The following is a 15,582-nucleotide window of genomic DNA, read 5'->3' as shown; positions in this document are numbered from 1 at the left end:
TAATAGATTAAACATAAATAATATTAATTAAAATCAAGTAGTATTATGTTAGCTATCTATATATCAATTCTGGCAATTAATCATGTATGATATTTACTAAAATCAAATAAAACATTATTTTTCATTATTTAATTTCTAAACATTTAACATTATTAAGAGATGTAAAGCAAATCAAATTATTTCTCTCATTTATCTAACAAACATATTACATACATAATATATTATTCACTCTTCACATGCAAAACTAGCCAGTTATGAATCACTTGTGACAGGAAGCTCATTTAATATGCTTTCAGAATCATAAATGCACAAGCCTGATTGGCTGACGCCCCCGGCAACAATATGGTGTGCCATGTTTCAATTAGCAGCACTTAAAATGAACGGCACTGGGTTTAAATGAGGCTGGTGCTTAAAATTAAATCATGAGCTAGACTCCTGCTTGCATAATATACAGAAATGTGACTGAAAACCCTCAACAAGTGGCAATTTAGCCACGTCACAGGTTGCTAACGATACAATAATGAAGGATGTTTAAAGCTGTAAATCTGAGCTAAACCGGGCAGCATCTCGGCGTTGGCACAGAAGCACTCTGCTGACCTCCCGTCCCAGAGCACAGGCCACAACATCCTCACAATTACTCAAAAGAGGAGCACTTGGGGGATGTGGCAGGGAGCTCCCCCTCGCCTCCACCCTTGTCCCGAGGGAGTGGTACATCAGTGGCTCTCAGCTTAATGCACTGCTCCATTAATATTTCAGTGCAGTTTAATGTGGCTGCGGCTCTCTCCCGGGGGCCACCGCTTCAATTTGCGAACATGCGGCCGGCCGGAGCACTAAAAGCCAGTGGGAGAGGAAGGAGGGCAGGGCTGGTGTTTCAGATGGGCTGAAGTGATGGTGACCCACAAATATCTCAGTATCCACAGGATGGAGGAGGTTGTAGTGGGTGGTGGATAAAAGTTTGCTGAGGATTTCTTGTAGTTATCAGATAACTGTTGCTAAGCATCTAAAAGCCAATATGATCTTTGATCTCCTCCACCTCCCCATTTACTTCATAACAAATTCAAATCTTTTGTTGTTGTTTTTTTAAATCTTTCTTTAAAATGTAATTTCTCCACCTCTGTTGACGTAACAAAGGCTGCACAGCAGAGGAAAAATAGTATTAACCAAAGATATCAGTCTAACGTCTCATGTTTCAATCAAATCAACTCCTGCCCTAATGTATTTTTTGCTGAATGTTTCAATACACAAGAAACAGAATCCGTGACATTATTGAAGTAGGCACTTTACAAGAATAGGGCACAAAACACGGCCTGAATGTCTTGAAATCCTATTATGCGGTGCTATTTTTTTTTTTTTTTCAACAAATGGTCTGTGAAAGATGGTTCAGAATATGTTAAATGGCACCCTAAATATTACAAACTAAACTAAATTATTACAAGAGCAAACTAAAGGTTAAATACTGGTTTGAAACTTTGAATCATATACAATCAATAAAATAAATAAATAGTTTTGTTAATGTTTTGAAATAGATTTTCTGCTTTCATATTAATTTTACTTACAGTTTTAATCATTTTTAATAAAGTTTTTGTGATTTTTTTTTCTGTTTTTTTGTTTGTTTTTTAATGTCTATTGTTTTTACAAATTTTTATTTCCATTATACAGTAGCTTTAGTTCTTTTAGTACATCAAGTTAAACTAAACAAAAAGGAGAAATATCATCTTGGAAACTAGGTGTTAGATTTTACTTTTTTATTTTATTTTTTTAAGTTAACGTATTTTATTTCAAGTTTTTTTTTTTTTTTATGGTATTAGTTTACTATAATAACCCTGTTAGGGACTGGCTAGTTCAGGACCAAATGTTGGTTTGTAATTATTAATAAACTTGTAGTTATATATAATATATACAATTATACTACAGTGAAAGCAACTCCACATCATACTTAAATAGTTGTAGTTGCAGCATCATGGTGCACATCTTTAAACATGTATTTTACATAAAAAAGCAGCAAAAAATCCAAATCATCAAAACCTCACCCTGAGGGCTAAAAGATTTCGATTAACCACAAAAGGCACACTCAATCGACCCAAAACAACACTCATCCATCTTGACTCAAGTTCGTTTCACTGGACTCTTCACTGGCAGAACTCATTCGGGACTTGTTCAGGGTGAATACTAATGCACAACAGTCGGGTTGCGCTTGACAAGCTTGTCAAAACATTTAGAGAATTGGGTTTGGGGCTGATTTGCCCGGTTTGAGCTCAGGGCGGACCTGTGTGGTGCACGGCTCAACTAATGGCTCTGGTAAATCATTTAGAAGCCGGAATGTGCCATTAACTACATCACAACGCCTCAAAGCTCCGCTAATGTGTGGATAACGACAGCGGGGAGGTCCCACTCGCAGCGGATAATGGAAAATTACGCTTTTTAAAGGGCAACACGGATCCATCTTTCTGGACTCAAACAGAAACAACAATTAGATGTTGTTGTATTCAAAGTCAAGATGGTTTATCAAGTCTAAAAAGCTGGTGGGTGTGTAACTTTGAGAAAATTAGCGTGCATGTGATGGACTGTAGGACACATGGAGAAATAAGACAACTGGTTTTTGACGGCGGTACTTACAGGAGCCACAATCTTTCCAGTCTGTCCAACCTGCATGTCGTTGGGGACATAACCAGCGTCAACTGCGGCTCTGGAGGCACCGACTGCAAGAACATTTTGGTGGTTTCATTTTAAATTCACGTAGCTTGATAAAAACACGAACACTAAAACAGAACCTAGAGTAAAAATCAACAAAACAAACAGCGTACCGGCTGCGTTCAGCTTGTCGGCGAGGTCGTAGAGCAGTTTGAAGTTCTCGCCGTTCTTCAAGCCCCTCCCTGTTATGACAGAATGACGGCAGATGGGCATAAAATATGAAATTACTGACAAGGTTATGACTCCAGTAGGATCGATACCGTCTCGGTTTACTATTGATTTTCTGAGCAAAGAAAAAAAATGCCTGGAAATTTCTAGGGAAGACCCAACATCATGACCTACGGCTCAAACAAACAATGAACGTAAACACTAAGATGATGTAGTCTCTGTGGAAAGCAGTTTCAGTTTATTGTAATTTATTGATGTTATTTTTCTTTGAATAAGCAATAAAATATGAGAGTTTCTGCTTTATTGCTTTTAGAAATCAATCAAGCTTTGTTTATCATAAAATATTACAATACAATTAGGTAAATAAAATACAGTGAAAAGCAAATTACATGATATCTAGATTTAAATTTTTTTTTTTATAAATTTATTAATTTATTTAGTCATACCAGCCTAAAAAAGGTGACAAAAATGTAATAATAATACTACAATATACAATGTACAATTCTTACATTATAATAATTCTGTAAAATTCAAACTTAATATTTAATATTTGATTAAATACTTATACGGTTCAAAATGAATGTTATAATGAATAATTGTAATTGACTGTTGTTATTTTTCTGAAAGCAATAAATTATAAGAGTTTGTGTCTACAGGTTGTTTAGAATAAAATATCCTAATAAAAAAATACAATAAAAAATTTAATGTTTCATTAAAAAAAAATTTTTTTTTAATAATTACATGGTATCCTTCTGCTGTGTTTTTATTTATTTATACATGTATGCGTGTACTTATATATTTATCTATCTATCTATCATAAAAAGCTATATTCATGGTAAAAATAAAAAAGCAATAATACAATATACATTGAAGTTTCATACAACATTATGATAATTATATAAAATCTTTTCATATTTGATATATCTACACACACACACACACACACACACACACGTGTATGTGTGTGTGTGTGTATAGATATAGATCAAATACTAAAGAATTTTATACACACACACACATACAATTTCCCCAGGTGAAAACCAAAAACATTTCTAGATAAAATCATTGTCTAGTAACATTAAAAGCAGTACAGGCCAGTAAAATATGGAGGTACCTTACTAAAAAAAGAGATATTAGTGACTCTTCTGCTTGAAAAAGGGTGAAGTGATATAGGTAGGTGAACAGGTTATCATAGCATAGCTGAAACACTGCACTGACCAATCAGCATTTGGGAGTGAACTACACATTCTGTAACATGGATTAGTTAATATTAGGACACTTTCCTGTAATGTCCAATGGATGATTGTGGTTCATGTGCGAGGTTCTTACCTCCAGACACCACGACTTTAGCACTGGTGAGTTCTGGACGGTCACTCTTGGTTAGAGTTTGTTCCAGCCACTCAGAGACCCCAACAGGGGCAGACGGAGAGACTGCAAAAGCAACAACATCTCGTGAGGAGACGTCCAAATAAACAGGCCGAGTTGTTCCGAAATGCCCTTTACGATCCCTTTAAAACCAACGTTTAAACAAACTAGCCCATCAAAACCTCGCAGCAGAGTGGAAGATTATATACAGCACTAAATACTATAAACCTTTGTGTGTGGTATCAAAGTCAGCGTGACCTTAAAGCAAAACATGAACAAACAACAGCATGTTTAACTTTATCAAACAACTCCGTACCTTCCTCTGAAGAGGCGCTGCCCCCCTCCACAGCCGCAGGTTCAAAGGAAGTGCCTCTAACGGTGAAGACCTTGACGCTTTCATTGCACTTGATTGTGCAGAGGGCATTTCCTGTGAACGAAAAACGGGAAAATAGGTGTTTGAAATGACGAGAAATATTCTTAATAGCAAAACATACAAATAAAATTTTTACAAATTTTAAAAAAATTTTTTAAATAAAATATTAAAATTAAATTAACAAAAAATATAAGACATTTAAAATCAAGTTTTAATTTTTAATGGTGGACTCCCAGTATAAAAAAAGCTTGATTATTTTTTGTTAAAAGGAGCTAGATTGTCACTATATAATAGCTTTTATTAAGGTCATTAATACACATTACTACATTGTATAATGAAAAACATATCATCATAAAATGTCCATTTAAATACTTTTCAGATAATTTAAGAAAATGTATTAGAAATCATATGCACAGAACCTTCAAGGATCCCCTGGTTGAAAACCTTGGACATAAATGATCACCACAAGTGGCAAACCACCACTTTTCATTTGATGTTTCGCAAGAAAAACATTTATATCTGATTTAAAATAACATTTAAATAAAAGAGTCTCATAAATAATATTTTTTACACAAGTGCTTTGTGCTTGCCAAAGATAAAGTGGCCGGAGTAATTAGGAAGTATTTATTGCAGTAGATTTTATGGATGAGAATCGGTGAACAGAAAAAATAATACATGCAAAGTGGGACAAAAAGGCTCCAGGGTCCCCCATTAGATTTAAAAATGAAAATATATGATTTGTTTCAAGTCAGCGCGAGTCATTGCTCGTCTCCATGCACGATGACCAGACTCCTAAATCACAAACAACGAGAAGGATATGGAACAAACTAGGGAGGTTATTTGAAAGCAAACCGGTTTAAAGCAAGCATTTCATTGAGAAGTGCTACTGGTGCATTAGTTTTTGTGTTTACCGGCGTAAATGGTCCTCACAAAGGTGTCTGGAGATTTGATCTCAATGATATCTGAAATAGGAGCCACATCCAACTTGGCAGCCACTCTTGGAAGGAGATTCTACAAATAAAGATACACACACCCTTATTAAAGACAAACGGATGTATCTGAAGCTCTTGGATTAAGTTCAAGCCACTACACATCTACAGATGTGGTCAAATTTGATTTGTTTGGAAATAGCATTATTTCAGCAGGCATTGATCAAAATCCAGTTTCACCGCATGTCTGAAAACTTTGGCCATCCTGCATCGCAGACGGAATAAATATCGCTGAGTCTGAAAAAGAGCTCCAAGTTATGTCTGGAGGTGAAAAATATTGCATAGTGCTAATTCAAGTGTTTCATATAGTGACATAATGAAACCAAATCCACCACTTAAGAATCCATCAAAGGAGATTCTACAAATAAAGATACACACACCCTTATTAAAGACAAACGGATGTATCTGAAGCTCTTGGATTAAGTTCAAGCCACTACACATCTACAGATGTGGTCAAATTTGATTTGTTTGGAAATAGCATTATTTCAGCAGGCATTGATCAAAATCCAGTTTCACCGCATGTCTGAAAACTTTGGCCATCCTGCATCGCAGACGGAATAAATATCGCTGAGTCTGAAAAAGAGCTCTAAGTTATGTCTGGAGGTGAAAAATATTGCATAGTGCTAATTCAAGTGTTTTATATAGTGACATAATGAAACCAAATCCACCACTTAAGAATCCATCAAATAAAATATGTTTAGCCAGTGAGGAAATTGAGACTAATACATCTCTTTGGTCTGGGGTTAGGCTACATAAGATACTGTTTAATGTATTACAATTCAATTTAAATACCATTAGATCTGCTGCCTGACAGTTTGGCTGTGGAATGACAAATAACCGTGCATATAATAGAGCCGCACTTATTGAGGACGGACTTCTCCCACTATTCCAAAAGTAAGAAGCCTGATAGGGGCTCGGCAGTATGAGAGTTTCTAATCCATTTCCCATTTGTGCTTTTCGCTTTGGGAAATAATCAAATAACCACAAAATCCTGCATTAAGCAAAGCATAACTACACTAATAACTGATGTGAACACGTGGAAAATAAAAAAAGGATCAAGGAAAAATCTATGTAAATTTGGCACGATCACAAAAAAAGAGCTTCTCAGCAAAATTTTAAAAAAAACTGTTTTGCATTTTGATCTGAACAATATTTATCAGCAAAAATAAAATTTAAAAATGGCAATTTTGTACAGCCTGATAAAAGTTATTTCATCAGATTACGTCAATTATGTCATCAAATAAAAGAATATAAGGCAAAAATACATACACCAATTTAGTTTGATCTGATAAAAAATACAAACAAGGCAAAAACTACTTCAGTCTGTGTGCATTGAATTTATTTAATACACGAGTTTCACAATTTAATACACTAGTTTCACAAAGTTAATAAATTAACTTTTCCACGACATTCTAATTTATTGAGATGCACCTGTATGTCAAATTTGCTTGATCTGACAAAAACAATCAAAGCAAAGTGTGACATTTTTACAATTTGTACAAAGTTTATCATCAAACAAAAAAGATCAAGGCAAAAACATGTGGAAGCTTTGTTCAATATGATAAATGTTCATCGCCAAATAAGTTCAAGTCAAAAATGTAAATTCATAAAATCAGATAAAAGTTTACGATCAAATAAAAAAACACAAAAAATGTAAAACAAAAAATAATGTTTAACAAAAAAAGATAAGGCAAAAATATGTTCATTTTATTCAATTTGATATAAAATAAAATTGTTCTCTCTAATAAAAAGCATAACCACAGTATTGTTTTTAACGTTCAAAATAGACTGTTGAATAAAACCATAAAATAATGATATAATAAAATCATAACTGTTATACACATGCTTTTTTTAATGCATTTAGTCTGCTATTTTACTCTGACAATTTTAGGCCTATTTGTTCCATCTGATTAACTCCATTTGAATGGACTTTAAATAGCCGACAAAAGGTTTCAACTACGATTAAAGCAAATTAAAATGCTAATATTATACATGCATGTTCAGTACATGCGATCTCATATAGATGCCTCTTTAAAAAACCTAACAACAGTGTTGTTTTTCCCACAGTGTGTAAAGGACACAGGATGGCTAAATGATAAAGACAACAGAATGTCACCCTTTCAGCCCAACGTCCTCAACCTCTGCCTTGGATTTACCTTTCCGAAAGCTGAAGCTCCCGCACAGATGTGTGTGAAACTGAACTGTTTCTGGGTTGCCAAGATGAGAGGCGTCAGCTCCTCTGTGAAAGAAAGTTTTTCATTTAAATCACTCAATACCTCCTTCCCTCACCTGTCAGACGCTTTATGCAAAGTTACTTGTGTAAATCTTCCATAAAGAATGTACATGTAAAAGTACAATGTACAAGTATCCATGTACAACAATCAAATACTTACGAAATTTAAGAACAAAACTAAATTAAGTTGGGTTTACCTGGCAATAAACCTTTGTAGGCTTCATGTTGAGCTACCAGAACTTTCTTCACCCCTTGAACTTTGGACAACTGCTCTGCAACCTGTCCAGAAACCCATAATCAGACCCCTGAAATCACTCTTTCAAATTGCTACACATAAATCAATGTGCTTGAACAGATAATACCTTTGCACAGTTTGTTCCAGCAACCAAACAGGACACATCACTGCCGAGTTTCGTAGCAGCAGTGATGGCGTTCAGGGTGATGGGGGTCAGCGTCTCATTATTGTGCTCGGCAACTACCAGAGTACTCTGAAACCTCTGAAGCAGACCAGACTGGAAAGAAAAAAATAGGTTTGGTTAACTACTGAATCTGATACAGTAAGATATAAATATCTGGCCAGCCCTTTCACCCAAATAACTGATATGAGGTTACTATGTAATGCAGTGCAGCCAGACATTGTTCTGTAGCCCACAGAGGTCATCAGAAATCTGAGACATAACAGGGATCTGATACTACTTAGGATCTGACCTAATATATTAACATATCAAATGCAATGTAGGTCACATTTTAAATGCATTGTAGGTCAAGCTCTGAGAGTGAGTGGATTAACAACACGACTTTGATTGTCCGAATCATTTTCAGGGTGCAATAAACGAAATTATTCATTACGGTTGCTTTTAAAATATGTCTGTAGGCATAATCCACATTAAACATGCCGGAGGAGAAGTGTTTATCTATATCGAAGTACAAATATGACAAAAATGGACAGAGTAAAAGATTTAAGTTTAATTAAGAGAGAAGCACGAATTATTCGCAATAAAATTTTTGAGTTTAATTCAAGGTGCGTTTCGTTTAAGGAGACAAATAATGTCTGTATTTTCAGTAGAAGCAGAAACGATTAAATATAGGCTATCCGAAGAATGTAGGCTAGATTTCATGTAGGTCAATGATGGTAAATTTGGTAGGCTAATTACGCACAAGAAGCGTCAATAGATTAATCGGATCTGAAACATGTTTTATTCGCAGCCAAACTAAACTGTCGAAATTCCTTAATAGGCTCACTCCAAGTTTTTTCTAATAGCCTACTCTGCACTGCTGTAATTTAGTAATGTTGTTAAAGTTAATTAGCCTACACTCTTTTCTACCTAAATTATACTTTTTTTTAAGACTCCAAAGGCTTGGAATGGCAAAGATGTAACTGATTATGAACTGTATTACATATCAAACAATATGTGATGTTATTTTGACGTCCAGGAGGGGGCTCACTAGAACGCATGGACTTAAATTAATATGGATTTACCCATACGGACATTTTTCAAAGCAACGAAGACGAAATATCTGTAAGTTCCTTTGTTTTGAGAAAGTGCTACTTTTGGAGACTATTTTAAAATGAATTAATATATATTTTAAAACCTTATTCTATCTTTATTTTATGTTATAGACTAGGCTACTTTAATCAAATGCAGTTTAAACCCGCAAAACATTTCACTTGTAAAATAAATAAAAGGCTTTAACGTTAATATGTTCGTTCGTAACATTAAACACTCGCATGCAGTGACTGAACACACCTTGTTCTTAAAACTGAACTTAAAACATTCCGTTTCATGAATTTCAGCTACTTTTCGTGTTTGCTCGTTCACTGCAGTAGCTACTTTGTGCTGTTTCACAGTTATGTTTGGACAGACGGAAGTGTGAGTTTGATCTGCATTTCCTCGGTATCCAATATTCAAAACATGGTCGGATCTCCGCGAGCGTGCGTCCAGGTTTGCATGTGACGTCAGGGCCCGGTGACGTCAGAGTCCGCGTCTGTGTGTTGCTCTTCCCACAGGCTCTTCGGCCAGAAGTTATTAGTGAGCTCGGGACGAGACAGTTTCCCATTCCATTTCCTCATCTGTAGCCTTCTGCCTTAACCCTCCTGTATGGTGGATATTCTACCCCGTCCTTCTTTCTTGGGTGATATGGGGGATCATTCAAAAAGTAAGTGCTGGATGTTTATTTTACAAGTTTTTCGTCATTGCACAAGAAGTTAGAATATCGTTTATGCAAAATTAATTTTACGTTACACCGTTTTGCAAACAGTAGCTACTGACATGTATTATGTCAAAAGCTAGTATTAGCCTACATTAATAAAATTTTGGCTATGATTTTTTTGTCCTAAATTAAAAAAAATAAAATAAAAGCATGACTTATTTGCAAACAGTTTTTGGTGCAGCCAATACTATTATAATGAAATAAAACAGAACAAATCGACATTTTGTGGTCTAGCGACATTCAAAACGAGGATGCATGCGTGAAACATGAGCTCTAATGTAGCCTATACTTTTGTATATATTTACACGACGCTGGTGTTTTGCGGGATTGAATAGGGGTGCAATCGGTGGACACTAATCCCTGCTTTCCACATCCAGAGAAGTCTGGAATCGCCATGTGTGTAGGCTGTGGAAGTCATATCCATGCGTGAAACATGAGCTCTAATGTAGCCTATACTTTTGTATATATTTACACGACGCTGGTGTTTTGCGGGATTGAATAGGGGTGCAATCGGTGGACACTAATCCCTGCTTTCCACATCCAGAGAAGTCTGGAATCGCCATGTGTGTAGGCTGTGGAAGTCAGATCCATGATCAGTACATCCTGCGAGTGTCCCCGGACCTGGAGTGGCACGCAGCCTGTCTGAAGTGCGCAGAATGCAGTCAGTACCTGGACGAGACGTGCACTTGCTTCGTCCGAGACGGCAAGATTTATTGCAAGAGAGATTACGTACGGTACGAGCCACACTATATTTGTGATTTCACAGCTTTGGAATTTCGTCGAGGCCCTCTTTTTCACAGATTCCTGACCCAAACAGATCTAGAGATATGGGAAAACTCTGCAATAGCGTTTTTTACCATGAACTAACTAATAAAAAGCCGGTGTTGCGAAGGTAAAAGTAGCCTATAGATTACAATTATATTATTACATTAGGCTATGCTATAGTAGGCTATATAATATTATTGTAGGCTAAATATAATAGCTAAGATATTTAGCGGAAATTGTCATTCTTGTTCAGCAAAATTCCAAGCATGTAAATATGGCTTGAGTGTTTGGTTTATACTGTATTTAGTGATATATACAGTCATGTTTGATTTAGGTTGATTTTCTAGTACCGGTGTTTGTTCAGTTTTGTTTTGAAGTTTGCTTTGTAAAGAAATATAATTCCGTTGGTAATACTTTATGTAAAGCCTGTAAGGGTATTCTTGATGATGCAATATAATGTGTTCATTTTGTCTAATAGGCTAACCCTTATTATAGGATATTAAATGCATGCTCTAATAAATATATAGGCTATGAAACCTCAGATATAGCAACTATAACGTATACCTGTAAAGACTAATGCATCAAAACAATTGTCAGACACTCAATGTTAGAATGTATACTCTTTAAACTCCTTTGCGCCCAGAAATAAATGCGTAGGCCTACTGTGCTTACAAATATTCATGAAAGAATAAATGCATGTTTTATAATGTGTATTACTGTTTTTATAATGCATTAAATGCTTTAAGAAAAGAGTTATCGTTGTGTTTACGGTCCGTGTTTCTCGGCCTTGTAATAGCTATCAAGCTGAGGCGTGATGAACGATTTTGGAAACGAACACTAAAATAAGAAAAGGTTTCTTCTGGAAATCGCAGGTTATTCGGGATCAAATGCGCCAAATGTAACATCGGTTTCTGCAGCAGTGACCTGGTGATGAGGGCCCGGGATAACGTCTATCACATGGAGTGTTTCAGATGCTCGGTGTGTAGCAGGCATCTGCTCCCGGGAGATGGGTTCTCTCTGCGGGAAGAGGAGCTGCTCTGCCGGGCGGACCACGGGCTGCTGATGGAGCGCGCTTCAGCCGGGAGCCCCATCAGTCCCGGAAACATTCACTCCAACAGGCCCCTGCACATCCCAGGTAGCAGTAATAATACTATTATTAATAAAATTAATCATAATAATGATAATAATTACAGTGCTTAAGTAACACATTTATATTCGGGAACTCGGAACTAGGCCTAATCTACATAATCCGGGTGCTGTAGTAGGCTAATATATTATTAACAATAATCATATTATATATTACATAATATTATATATAATAATACATAAATAAAATAACAATAATAATGTCGTTGTTGTTATAGTCGTTGTGAAATAATACAATTACTACCAGTGTGAGATTCCTGTCTTTAATTCTGTGTGCTACAGCTAATCAGCTTGTGAAACTACTGTTAACAGACGGAACCGAGTAGCTTGTGTTCTGTGCCTGCAGGCCAGTTTGAAGATATTTGTTTTCAATCCCTGATGGCAGACTTGCAACTGGCTGAGATTGTTTGAGGATATTCTTGATTGAATTAACATGACCTGAAATTAATCTGAAACCGGTTATTGGCATGATGGTTTGAAATTATGGCCGCAGCGTTCAACTATTGAACAGCGTTTTTCTTAGTTTATTATGTTTTAATAAAAAGAAATTGCAGTAATATTGCGATCTTCGGTTACATAGACAGAATTTTAAGTGTTGGCTGTTAGCGTGGTGAGATATCAGATCTGAAAAGAAAATGCCCTTTTTTCGTTAAATACATTATTGATTAGGCGTAAGATTTAAGCCTTTAGATGATTTGACTAAAATAACCCGGGTAAATGGTGAACTGTCTAATGCTTTGATATCTGACTGACTTAAAGCTTAAACAGCATTAAACCATAGCCTACAAATATTCTGTTCGATTATGTGTCACTGCTTAACCCTCTTATTACTCTGCAATATGGTGCACTTATTGCATGTTATACTTTTATACCCTATGTCGATCATTGAACATTTTGCACATTCAGCAAAGTTGAGAGCATATTGAAAGCCCTATGGTGTTTGGCTACAGACCGATGTGTGTATGCACAATTTAACCTTCAAGCGTGCTCTTCTGCAGTGTGTCTGAATAATGAAATGACCTCTTAAGCCGAAATGTGATTTATACGCCTTTTATTCGCAGAACCTGTACCAGTTCGACAGCCAGCTCACCGGAACCACGTTCATAAGCAGTCTGAGAAGACCACGCGTATTCGGACAGTATTAAACGAAAAGCAGCTCCACACTCTCCGGACGTGTTATAACGCAAACCCGCGACCGGACGCGCTAATGAAAGAACAGCTCGTGGAAATGACCGGCCTGAGCCCACGCGTCATACGAGTGTGGTTTCAAAACAAACGCTGCAAAGACAAGAAGAGGTCCATTCTGATGAAACAACTACAGCAACAGCAACACAGCGACAAAACGGTAGGAATATACATTTTGCAAGCAACCCTAATGACAGAAAAATATCTCTACAAGCAGGTTTAATTTCAACTTGTTTCAGTGTCGACTCTGTAGGCTACTCTTCAAATAAAGTTTCTTCAATGTTTTTTTTGGAGCACCTTATTAGAGAATCCAATTTTATTCTTTATTATTGAACTGGCTGTAAGCTATTTTGGAGATTAAAAAAGTTATTGATGTTACATAACAGGTTTTTCGGCTTCTTATCAGGCTAGTTCTCGTCTGTCGTTTATTTTTTAAATTGACATGTGAACGATAGCTACATGCCTACCTACACTCTTAAAACAGTTTCCAAAACTGGGTTTTCCAAGCGATGCCATAAGAACCATCTTTCAGTGAACAATTCTTAAAATAACATTTTTTTTCTTGGTGTGAAGAACATTTTAATAATCTAAAGAACCTTTTCCACTAAGCAACATGTTGTGCAATAGAATGATTCCATGAATGTTAAAGGTTCTTCATGGAACTACTGATGCCAATAAAGAACCTTTAGTTGTAAAAGTCTGTCTGTCTGTGTATCTATCTATCTATCTATCTATCTATCTCTGCACTAAAGCACTTTAGTTGTTCATAATATACACTTTACAAAATGAGATGAGACTATATTATCGCATATTGATGTGATGTTTTAAAGATTCTGAACATCTATGAAATTCCCCCCGAAGTGTTAAGCTTCTTTGAAAACTGAAATACGATAGATATGTGTTGCTAAGGTATCTATCTCCTCTACCTTTCTGCAGAATCTTCAGGGTCTCACGGGAACGCCTCTGGTGGCAGGCAGCCCGATTAGACATGACACCACAGTCCAGGGAAATCCTGTAGAAGTTCAAACCTATCAGCCTCCGTGGAAAGCCTTAAGCGAATTTGCCTTACAGAGTGACCTGGACCAGCCTGCTTTCCAACAGCTGGTGAGGACTGCCATCCCCGAACAGTTATTACAAGCCCTACCATGCCGACTTTTCTTTAAATCAAAATGATAAATTTAAACGTTTTCAAAGCAATACATTGGACTGCGGATTGTTATATTGGATTTGAGGGACGTTAGCCAACATTCGGCAATTATTTCAATTTTGCTCAATTTCAAGCGAGCACTGTATTGTAACTGTTTTTCCTTACAAGAAGAAATATATATGACTAAATATAGCCTATTCGTTTAACAGGGTTTTATGTCGTTATCTGTAGCCCTCCCTATATACTGCCTGTTATTTAACAGCATGCCAAAGTTGTGTAGGCTTTTGTAAATGTCAATTGCAAATCGTATGTAAAACTCTGACATTTAATCACTGATTGTCAACTCTCCTCCATTTCTATAGGTGTCATTTTCCGAGTCGGGTTCGCTGGGTAACTCGTCTGGTAGTGATGTGACCTCTCTGTCATCGCAGTTACCCGACACCCCCAACAGCATGGTGCCCAGTCCCGTGGAGACGTGAGAGCCCACCGGAGACTCCTGCCCCAGCATGCCCTCACCCGCCCTGCATGAAAACCCATCACCTCACCGCCTCAAACGGAAAAAGGGATTAACCGAGATGGATTTAAACAGTTTGCCAAACGGAGGAGCCTGTCCAAGCGACTTTGGGGTTTCCAGACGTGTTACAAAACTGTTTTTAAAGCATTTGGACAGTATCGAGGACGTCCAGCGGAATATGAACACATTATTTTGGTTTTGATTATGGACCACTGTCATCCTTACGAAACAACAGTCTTAACAGTGTTTATTCAAGACCATCGTGTAGCTTTATCAACAAGTGGTATTTTCCTTGTAAGACAAAAATCATTTTTTTGTCTTAATGCGCATGATCTCTCCGAAGATGTATAAAACTGAGCTGTAAAATATTTTATCGTAACGAATGGAGGAAAGATTGTATAAACTTCTCGATTTAAAAAAAAGTAAGTTATTGTTATTTATTGTCAGGACAACCGTCCATACCAAAAACTGAGAAATTACCTAAATAAACGACTTTAAATGCTGTTTATGTCTGAGGAAGCCTGCATGCAAAGACAACCATATCATGTTACCTTTACATATCTTTTTATATTATAACAAGAGACACTTACGTTTCAAAGGTATTGGTTACTGGACTGGGAATAATTGTCCAAAGACCTAGTAAAAAGAAAAAGAGCAACGGGAACAGAATTAAATAGTGAAAGACATTTCAGTGTCGTGATATCTGAATTTATTCTGACAAGAATTTGGAAATTGTATTTTGTATTTAGCTTTTTCATCCATTTATACAGACGTGCATTATTACTTTTTTTTAAC

At 36.4% G+C, this 15,582-nt stretch overlaps 2 protein-coding genes across 3 annotated transcripts in view; one reads left to right on the top strand and one right to left on the bottom strand.

Annotated features, from left to right (window-relative positions):
• LOC107739100 (electron transfer flavoprotein subunit alpha, mitochondrial-like) overlaps positions 1 to 9,311 on the bottom strand; it is a 13,390-nt gene extending 4,079 nt beyond the window's left edge. The window contains exons 1-9 of the mRNA XM_016551098.1: positions 9,300 to 9,311; positions 8,182 to 8,331; positions 8,017 to 8,098; positions 7,743 to 7,825; positions 5,509 to 5,608; positions 4,541 to 4,651; positions 4,189 to 4,290; positions 2,805 to 2,873; positions 2,617 to 2,699 (exon numbers count right to left, since the gene is read on the bottom strand). Of these exons, the coding sequence (XP_016406584.1) occupies positions 2,617 to 2,699; positions 2,805 to 2,873; positions 4,189 to 4,290; positions 4,541 to 4,651; positions 5,509 to 5,608; positions 7,743 to 7,825; positions 8,017 to 8,098; positions 8,182 to 8,331; positions 9,300 to 9,311 (792 nt within the window). The remainder of the gene's footprint in view (positions 1 to 2,616; positions 2,700 to 2,804; positions 2,874 to 4,188; positions 4,291 to 4,540; positions 4,652 to 5,508; positions 5,609 to 7,742; positions 7,826 to 8,016; positions 8,099 to 8,181; positions 8,332 to 9,299) is intronic.
• A 607-nt stretch (positions 9,312 to 9,918) lies between these two features.
• LOC107739109 (insulin gene enhancer protein isl-2a) lies at positions 9,919 to 15,170 on the top strand. 2 transcript variants are annotated; one of them, XM_016551106.1, is made up of 6 exons: positions 9,919 to 9,976; positions 10,575 to 10,764; positions 11,668 to 11,930; positions 13,003 to 13,286; positions 14,063 to 14,230; positions 14,636 to 15,170. In XM_016551106.1, the coding sequence occupies exons 1-6, from the start codon at positions 9,919 to 9,921 to the stop codon at positions 14,750 to 14,752; spliced, it is 1,080 nt and encodes a 359-aa protein (XP_016406592.1). In that variant the 3' UTR covers positions 14,753 to 15,170. The 2 variants fall into 2 exon arrangements, with proteins under 2 accessions (XP_016406592.1, XP_016406593.1); XM_016551107.1 differs by having other exon boundaries at positions 9,946 to 9,976; positions 11,713 to 11,930.
• The last annotated feature ends 412 nt before the right edge of the window (positions 15,171 to 15,582 follow it).

The sequence above is a fragment of the Sinocyclocheilus rhinocerous genome, unplaced genomic scaffold (genome assembly GCF_001515625.1).
Source record: "Sinocyclocheilus rhinocerous isolate Xijiao unplaced genomic scaffold, SAMN03320098_v1.1 scaffold675, whole genome shotgun sequence".
NCBI lineage: Eukaryota > Metazoa > Chordata > Actinopteri > Cypriniformes > Cyprinidae > Sinocyclocheilus > Sinocyclocheilus rhinocerous.
This window is presented reverse-complemented; position numbering and strand designations above follow the sequence as displayed.

Bases quoted from the DNA above. Each gene is read 5' to 3' on its own strand.
- LOC107739109 (XM_016551106.1), top strand. From the start codon at position 9,919: ATGGTGGATATTCTACCCCGTCCTTCTTTCTTGGGTGATATGGGGGAT. The intron at 9,977-10,574 runs GTAAGTGCTGGA...TTCCACATCCAG, and splicing joins TATGGGGGATCATTCAAAAA to AGAAGTCTGGAATCGCCATG. The intron at 13,287-14,062 runs GTAGGAATATAC...ACCTTTCTGCAG, and splicing joins AGCAACACAGCGACAAAACG to AATCTTCAGGGTCTCACGGG.